The sequence below is a fragment of the Lagopus leucura genome, unplaced genomic scaffold (genome assembly GCF_019238085.1).
Source record: "Lagopus leucura isolate 7727_CA_CO unplaced genomic scaffold, USGS_WTPT01 Super-Scaffold_100052, whole genome shotgun sequence".
Classification (NCBI taxonomy): Eukaryota; Metazoa; Chordata; class Aves; order Galliformes; family Phasianidae; genus Lagopus; species Lagopus leucura.
In genome coordinates, this window is record NW_024962298.1 from 1,820,952 (window position 1) to 1,830,153 (window position 9,202).

General features: G+C 53.6%; 1 protein-coding gene across 1 annotated transcript; it reads right to left on the bottom strand.

Moving 5' to 3' along the window:
- Positions 1-388: 388 nt before the first annotated feature.
- SNUPN (snurportin 1) lies at positions 389-9,112 on the bottom strand. The gene is made up of 8 exons (XM_042885830.1): positions 8,958-9,112; positions 8,718-8,877; positions 7,796-7,900; positions 7,438-7,534; positions 6,739-6,836; positions 6,336-6,413; positions 4,556-4,636; positions 389-1,297 (listed from the first exon to the last, which is right to left on the bottom strand). The coding sequence occupies exons 1-8, from the start codon at positions 9,110-9,112 to the stop codon at positions 968-970; spliced, it is 1,104 nt and encodes a 367-aa protein (XP_042741764.1). The 3' UTR covers positions 389-967.
- Positions 9,113-9,202: the final 90 nt, after the last annotated feature.

Sequence of the window (9,202 nt, forward strand, 5' to 3'; positions counted from 1 at the left end):
GAACACGCGTGCTGCCGCTATCTGCACACACCAGCTCTGCTCTGTCTTCCTCCTCCTGGGCACAGCCCTGCTCCGGAGGCTCTGGGAGGAGATCCCCAGAGGCACGTTTTTGCCTGGTAATTCATCTCCATGTCTCCAGGGGTTCCGTTTCAGTTTTTTAACCTCCCCGTCAAAAACAGCGCTGGGTCAGTGGGCATAATGGTTTTTTCTTCGCTGAAATTGCCACAGGGGGACACAGTGGCCCTGCCTGAAAAGTGAGTTCGCACAGGGGAGCAAGCAGGTAGGGGCTGGAACTTCAGTCAGTGCCACGAACCAGGCTGTTAATCCCTTGTTGGGAGGCACAGCATGCGTTCCCCCTGAGGTAGCAGGAAGGCAAGGCGCTCAAGGATTTGTATTTCAGAGAAGCCTTTTATTTGGCACAATCAATGGCAACGTTTCGAGAGTGCAATCGTTCCTTCCTCCCCCTGCAGGGAGCAGCCCGGCACGCAGGCTGGGGGCTCACGCAGAGCTGGGCTGGAGGCAGGGCTGGCTGCAAGGCAAGGAAATTGCATTTCTCAGTAACACGTGGGCATGGAAAGCCCTGCCTGGGGAGCTACCGAAGCCTGCTGCAAACTTTCCTTACTAGAAGCAGACTGACTGCAAAAAAAAAACTTCAATTAGGAAAGTCTAAGCCAGCAAGGGCCAAAGCACCCTGAGCACCACTCCCAGCAGGAGCACGGCCAGGCCAGGCAGCAGGGGCTGAGCTGGGAGCCCACAGCTCAAGACTGATGATTTCACACTGCAGAACCACCTCTGCAGCAAACCAGAGAGCCCTGCTAAGGACCCAGACAAAAAGAAATCCGGTGGCACGTGGAGCAACACACTCCATTCTCGTGCCCTTTAAACAAAACCATCCTATAATTATTACCTTCCCCACCTCTTGGGAAGTGGGAGCGACAGTGAGAAGCAGAGGACCTTTAGCATCTTCCTAATTCTCCATCTGACTCCCTGCTTCCTCCTGGCCCTGTGCAGCATTAGCTGGCTGAGGGGTGGACAAGTGTTCCAGCTCATAATGTCCGTTCCTAGCAGCTGCCTCGGCGCTCGGCTGAGCCTTGCCTGCTGCCAGCTTTTTACTCCTCTTGCTCTCGATGATCTGCTGGAGCTGGCGCCCAGCATAGGCTGGCTTGGCAGTGAGCGGCGTGGCGGGCACAGAGAGCCCCAGGATGTCAGGCACCATGTATGGGCGCAGCCAGCCCACCAGCGGGGTGCTGCCAGGGGTGTAGTGGGTCTGCTTGTGGTAGAAGAGAAGTCCGTCGACCTGCAGGAAGGGGAGACAGCAGATGAGAAGCTGCTGCAGGTGAATGATGCTGGGTCGCATCACTGCTTCTCAGACACCTCTGCCAGCTGGATCCTCAAGCAGAAGGGAAAGAAGAAACCTGCAGAGCTCCTGTCCTGAATGATCAGCACGAGTCCAGCGACCGCTGGGTGGCTTTAAGTCACCCAAGGCAAACAGATTTAGACTGATGTCAGCAGGGACCAGCGCTCCTCCTCTGGTTGCTATGATCCCATTCTGCAGAAAAGCCATCCAGCTTCTGAACAAAGCAGCACACAAAAAGACCATTTTACTGGATTAGGCTTATTTTAAATAATACATTTGGAGAGTAATTAGTCAGAGCGTGTGACGCCAAGGAGCTCTGCTTCCTAACACTGCTACAGCTCTTTCAGCTTGCTTATGCAAAAGCAACTCTTAATATTTCCCGAGAGAGAACTCCTCCAGCAATCAATGACAGTTAAGGGCACTCAGAACTTTGAAGGTTCGGACCCCGACTCTTTGTGCCACTGTTTCCACACTGGGCAGTACTGCAGCTGGCTGATGTTTTCTGCATCTCCCCCCCACTCTCAAGTATTCCACCCCCTTCCCCCCCGACTCTTTTTTTCCTGTGCTTCCCAGAGGAGCACTCTGCAAGGTCAGATCCTGGTGCAGATCGACCAGCTTTGGAGGCGGTGCTCATTTAGCTCGGCCTTGCGGGCTCTTAAAGGCTATTTACCCATGAATAAGAGTGGCTGAGTGGGCAGAACAGATGAGAAGAGTCCACTTTGGACTGTCAGATGTGGCCCCAAATGCTCCCCTCACCTAGACGGGCCCCCCTCCCTGCAGCTGCAGCCCCCCAGCAGAGCAGCACCCACATCATATCGAGCCAAGGCATGGCTGACAACAGAGCAGGCATGCATCCATCTCTGCTCCTGGGCATTAGCTTCCTGCAGGGCCACGCTGCCTGCTGCACTACTGAAGTCCATGATTTTTAGTCACTGTGAAGAGCTTGTCAAATAATTCCAGAGAAGGGGGATTCCTGTCCTAGCGGAACAGGAAACCAGCCCAATAAACAGCATGAGCTTGTGAAACTGGCTGGACATCTGAAGTACAAAGCCTCTCCCTCTCCTCATGTCCCAGGAAGACCTGAAGAGAGGAGCCAGGCTCTGTGGCACCACGCCACCACACTCTCCTGGGCCTGCACATCCCAGCAAAAGCACAGCCCCTTCTGAGCAATGGGGACTCTGCAGAGCCCACAGGAATCTTCTAGTGACATCAGCCTGGGAAGACTCCTGCCTTCCAGAATGCTCCAAAGAGCTTCCCCAAGCTGACAAAACCAAAGGATTCTGCCTAGCAGAGGGGTACGTCCTGTTACTGCTTCCCCTCATTTCTCCTACATTACTGCAGTTCCCATATTCCTGCCATCATCTCAGTTGTTGGCCATGTCCCTATCCCCAGTCACTGCCCTGACACCAGCCTCACCAGGACAAGGGCATCTCCATACAACTGAACCTTTTGAGCAACTGGCTTGGCAGGATTTCATGTTTCGTGGCCATGCTTTGTCCTATTTCAGGTGCTCCCCACCACGGAGCCTCAGACTTTGGCTCTCCCTTGCTTTTCTAGAAACTTACATGCTGTTTTTCTCAGATCCATTGGTAGCTCAGGAGCTCTTAAACAAGACGCCCTCCAAAAAACATTTCAAATTCAGTGCCAGACTGAGCAAACTTGCTTAGTGTGGTCCATCCCAGGATGCTGGGACCAGGCATAACGAGATATTACACTGCATGAGCTGTATTTTGCCTCCAGTGAAGTTCGGTTCTGGCTGCCCCGTTGCTGGAAGCTATTCACGGGGATTTCTCGGGCTCCCTCTTGCGGCACATGGTGAGCTTCATTCCTGGAAACACAGCAGCGTGGTTTCTGCAGGGCTGTCTTTGTGCCAAACTACACGGCGTTTCTCTTCTTGCTAGGGTACTGCCCTGACACATCCACTAGGGAACCGGGGGACAAACACAGCTTGGAGCACAAGGAGCATCTGCCCAGCTCCTGCAGCCCCCCTGCATTCCACAGGGGCCTCTCTCCATAAGTTGGGATGCTCTTCAGCCTTTTGTCACAGAGCAAACGCCTCAGGAAGGCATAAAGCTTTCCTCAGCAGAGGCAGAGGCAGGCAGGAGCACTTGTCATTAAGCAAGTCAAAAAGGCATCCCAGGTTTCCTTCAGCTAACACTCCCCTACCTGTGCTCAGAGCAGGGTCTGGCACGGTCAGCCAGCCACAGGCACTTGGACTTCCTCTGGTGACTGCCCTGGCTTTAAGGAGCGGAAGAAAAAAAGAGTCAGCCCTCACAGCCAAATCAGTCTCCTCTAAGCTTAAGCCTGCACTTACACTAATTACTAACAGGGGCCAGGAGAGCACAAGAGGCACACTAAAATCAGTGCGGCTTTTGGCTTCCCCATCCTCTTCTGTTTCAGTGCCAGGTAAGCCAGGGCAGCCACCAAAAGCTGCTGAGCCATTTGCATCAGGGCTTCTGACTCACTGCTCGCAGCCACACAGCAATTGCCTGGCACACTGCTGCCTGTCCTGCCCTTCTTCCTCCCACAGGTCAGAGAGGCTGAGCAGCACTGCTCCTACAGCTGGAAGAGCAAACACACAGTCCTGCTCAGCTGTTCTCAATGGGGGAACGGCCACCTCTGACAGCTGGACCCAGAGGCAAGAGGCTGCTGGTTCTGGACCAGAAGCAAAAACCAGAGCTTGCACCATTCCCTCCCTTCCCCCCTTCTGCCATGAGATCCAGTGGCAGCAGCAAGACAGACCCATCCCAGCCACTTCTGCTGCAGCCATTTGCCCTAGCACGTCTCAGCTGCCCATCACTGCTACCTGAACCCCGCAGAAACTGCTACGAGTTTAAACACACTGCTCTGTCTCCTCCTCAGGAGAGGTCGGGCAGCTGGATGCCACGCACAGACAGATGGTAGCATCTAGACTAGGGAGACACAGAGCCTGCGGCAGGTGTCAGAGAAAGACACCAGCCTGCCTGCCTTGCAGACCTCCCAAGAAACCCCACCACACAACTGAGCACACTGTGGCAGCACGTAGTACAAGCTTTGACTCTAAAAAGATCAGCTGTCCATCATACTTCCACACAAACATGAGTTTTGCTGCTTCTAGCAGCAATCTAGGCATCTGCATCAGCCACCCCCTCAAGCAGAGAGGACAATACAAGCACAGGGAATGCTGAGGTTTAACTCTCACTGACTGCACGTTCTCACCTCGAAGGGGAAGCTCGTTGTCAGCACCTCACACAGGCTCTCCGAGGTGCAGGGGAAGTTCTGCAGGCCCACGAACTTGTACTGAAAGAACAAAAGAGGGTTAGAAGAGTAAAAATTAAATGGCTTAAAATTTGAACAATGCACTGAACTGGAGGTGGTTAAGGAGGAAGCCTTCTCTTGGTACAAAATCTAACACGAGCAACAGGATGAATAACAGGCAGACAAAGTAACCAGACAGGAGGTCTCAGGCAGAGGGCAGATCATTACATTGTTGGCCTTCCTACTGCAGGTAACCAAGGGTCCGAAAGCATGGATGGGCTCAATGGAGGAACAGGTCAACCTGGGACAGGCAGACCTCTGCTATGATTCTAACAGCAATTCCCAAGCAAATCCTGGGTGGAGAAATCAAAGTGACAGGACCAAGTCATTCCCTGGTGCCAGTCACACTGCACTGAAGTGACAGGAAACGCATGAAAACTTACAGCAGTCAGCTCTGCCTTCAGAGAGGACAGGGATAGGAAGGGTCTGCTGCTTTACAGATCTCCTTCCAGTAATAAAAGTGACCTTTACAAGAAAACCTGAGGCTTGTTACAACCACGTCCAGACAGCACAAAAAACAGAGTGCCCCAAGCAATCTATTTCAGGTATTTTGCATTAAGGCCACCCTAGTTCCAAATGACCCCCTCTGGCATCTTGTTAGAGATACAGATGGCAGGGACTCTGCACACAGCTCCCATGTGCTCCCGATACCTTTTCCTCAAGCATCTAAGGCTGCAGGAAGGACTTTTCAGGGGAGCTGACCCTGAGATGCTCTTTTAACCGAAATAGAAAGTGATGACCTCTGAGCAGGATGCAAAGCAGACAGATGTCTGCTCCAGGCTGCTAGCTCAGCCAAGCAAACCTTTCCACCTAGGAAATGAAAGCTGAAACGACTCCCCACCCCCAGCCCCCCTTCACTAGGTAGCTGTCTTCTGGATATTCCCGTTGGAGTCAGAACAGGATGTACTCCAAACACAGATATCTCCGCTGCTGGCACAGGAGCCTTCATGCCCATTAACGATGAATCTGTTCCACCCTCAGGAGCCGCTCTGCTTGCTGTGCCTGAGCACACACGGGTGGCCATAGAGCAATCACATCCTGCCTTGCAAGTTGCACTCCATAAGCCAGGCTGACAAATCCCCTTATGCCTGTCCCCAAAAAATCACTTTCTAAGCTGCTGTGTCTGACCTCCACACAAGACTTCAAAGACTTCAATACTATTATCCTTGCTCAATGGGGACTTCAGGGGGCAATGCAGCATCCACCCCTACAACTTCAGGGACTGGCTCGAGCAGGAGACAAGGCTAAAACTTCATGGTCCTTTACCCCTGCTTTGTGAGCCCATGAAACTACCAACGAATAATTCCCATTGTAATCAGGCTGCCAATCAACACTGGCCCCTTAGAAACCACGTTGGTTTTCCATTCCAAGTGAAAGCTAAAAACAGTGTGGAAGTTAGCTGATACCCTGCAGCGTGATCTTCTCCCTCAGCACTTTGGCTGGAAAGAAAAACCCACATTCATTTACAATATTCAGTGGTTCTATTTACATCCTGAACATGTCAGCCCATTTCATCAGAAGTACGCTTTGAAGCCTGATCTGTTAGGGGAAAAAACAACAAACAACAACAACAAAAAAGAGAAAAGCTTCTGCCTGTGAACAAAAGTGCTGAAGCCTGCTGAACAGGAGAGCTTACCCCACTCCCTCCTCCTCCTCCTCCTCCCAGTACAAAAGAACTCACTGGATTAATCCTGCTTTTCTCTCCCAGCCCTTCCTCTTCTTGGATCTTCGAGGAGAGCCAGAAGAATCTGAAGTCAGTCTGAAAAAAAAAAAAGAGACAGAGGCTGAATTATCATCCACCATACATCATCCATCAGCACTTGCAGGGCTGCAGCTCAGACCTGTGCCTCCATTCCTCTGCACTCACACAGACTTACAAGCTGCAGAACCAACTCACGTGCCAGCCTTTGCTACTTCCCCAAATAACCCCCCAAAATTCCCAGTCACTAGACTGTAAGTGACAGAGACACTGCTGCAGATATCCAAATATCCAAGCTGCTGCACATCGGGCTGTGACCAGCTCCAGCTGCAAAGCAGCTCCCAGAACAGGGAGCACAGGGGAAGGCAGATGGGAGATTCAGTACCTGGCAGTCGTAAACAGGGTGTCCCCTCCAGCACATCACATCGAGGATGTAGTATGTCTGCTCTGCTTCATTGTAGATACAGTCCAAGATACAGTACACTGCACACAAGCACAAGGAGGTCCAGATGCACTCCTCACACTGCCCAACCCACTGGGCAAGTGCCAGATCAAATCCTTCCTGCATTAAAGCTTCAGCACAGATGTAAGGCCAAGAGGTGCAAAGAGAATCCCTGCCGCTAATAGGGGTTGTGACCACAAAAAGCTTTTAGCTCAAAGAATCCAACAAGTCTCCAAGGATACACACAGACCCACATCAAGCAAAGGCATATTTCAGGAAATGCATTCATCCACCAGTAACACCTCCTCAAAGGAAGCAAAGCAATTGAACTAGGTATTAACAAAGATCATGCTGGAAGCAGCTCTGCTACAGAGAGAAGATGCTAAGGTTTAATTAGCCAGGTAGATAACTAGAGGAAATGTCATCTAGCATACAGGTGTCTGAGATTGTCTATGGCTGCTTAACCTCAGAGATACACGGACATCCCGAAGCTTACTAACCCCTGCCACCAAAAAAGGGCACAATGCTGGAGCCCAGAGGAGCTCCACTATGCCTGTGGGTGCATGGTGCTCACAGGGAAAAGCCAGTGGTTCTCTTCTACCTATCCATCTACCTCTCTCAAAAGCCTCTTCAGAATGTTACCTTTCTCACTCGTTGTATTGTGCCGGTTTCCCCCTGGCAGCAGGGATGGAAATCTGTTGACACAGAAGCCACTCTTGGTGTAAGCTGCTGTGGAACCCTGCAAGAAAACAGGGGACAAAGAAACCTCATGAACAGGCTGTCACAGCAGTGATGGCACACGGGGTGCCGGAGTGCAGGCTGCCCTCCAGAGCCTGCCACAGCCCACCTACAGGAGAAATCTGGCTGTTCAGCACAGCTCCCAGCACCCAAACGCCTGCAGCTCACAGGGCAGCCTTGTGTTGGTGGGCACAGTAAGAACACAGACCCCAGCCAAGGCTCCCTTACTGGGTTCTAAGACATTTCTGCTGCTGTCTCTTACCCTGGAGGCCACCACCAGCGCTCTCTTCCCAACAGGACACACCACCACCATCCACTCCTGCTCCAGATCCACGGGGACATCAACCAGCCACTCAGAGAGCATCAGCTAGGCAGAAATCCAGGAAAAGCAGTCAGTGACAGCCCTCCTACAGCTATGGAAAACCTGCAGCTCAAGTTGGATGGTTTTGACTCAACTTCTACAGCCACACTGTGTCCTTCACACAGTCTGCACTGGTCACCACCCCAGATCACAACACCCATCTGCCTTTCACTGAGCTGCGTACCAGACTCTTCCCCTAGATTTCCTGCTCCCCAGCTGCTGACTAAGCCTTGGTGTTCAGCACAGTGCTCACATTCCTCATCAGGGCACCCTAGCACCCTGCTCCCCACAACAACCCTTGACTTCATTTAAGTATACAGCAAAGATCTGGGATTCCTCAATATTTGGAGAGATGAGAACAGAGCAGTGGACACCTTCAGACCCTTCAGTGCATGGCTATAGCACCTCACAGACCTCCCGGAACCAACAAAGCTGAGAAAACCCAACTACTGACATTTCCTGCTGTCACAGATAATGGGGAGAGATGGAAACCGTGAACCAACAGCTGCACAACGGGACACAAGGTCACAGAACTGCTGGAGTTAGAAGGGACCTCTGGAGGCCATCCAGTGCAATCCCTCAGCGATGAACAGGGACACCTACAGCCCGCTCAGGGTACTCAGAGCCTTCCTTATACTTCCCTTCAGACACCGAAGGCCGCTCCCAGCTCTCCCCACAGTCTCTTCCTCCCGGTGCAGCACAGCCCAGCACTCAGCCTGTCCTGGCAGCGGGCCATCCATCCCTCGGAGCCCTTTTACGGACGCGCACCCCGGTACCGAAGGCTCCCATCCCCGACCCTGCGTCCCCCTCGGTCTCCCCTCACCTGGTTGGCGTAGCGCTTGGGCAGCCTCCTGCCGGCGTCCACCTCCATCTCCTCCTCCTCTTCCTCGTCGCCATCCTTCCCCTCGTCCTCGTCGCTCTCCACGCCGGCCCAGTCCCCCTCCGCCAGCCTGCGGGCATGGTTCACGTAATCCAGCCGCCTCCTGCGGGAAGGAAGCGCGGAACCCCGTTCAACACCGAGCCCGGCGACAAAGCGGCCCCGCGCGGCTCCACGCCCGCTCACTCTCTCTGCAGACACAGAAGCCGCCGCCGCCGCTCCTCCTGCCCCAGCCGGTCCCCGCGGCCTTTGTACGCGCCGAGCCGCGGGTGCGGCGCCGCGGTGCTGTTGGGAGCCGCCAAGGCCACGCCGCCCGCGAGCGCCGCGCACAGCTCCTCCATGGCAACGCCCGCCGCGCGCCGCGAGCACTTCCGGCCGGCGAGCGGCGAACGGCGCAGCGCCCCCTGCCGGCGCGGAGGACCTCCCCGCGG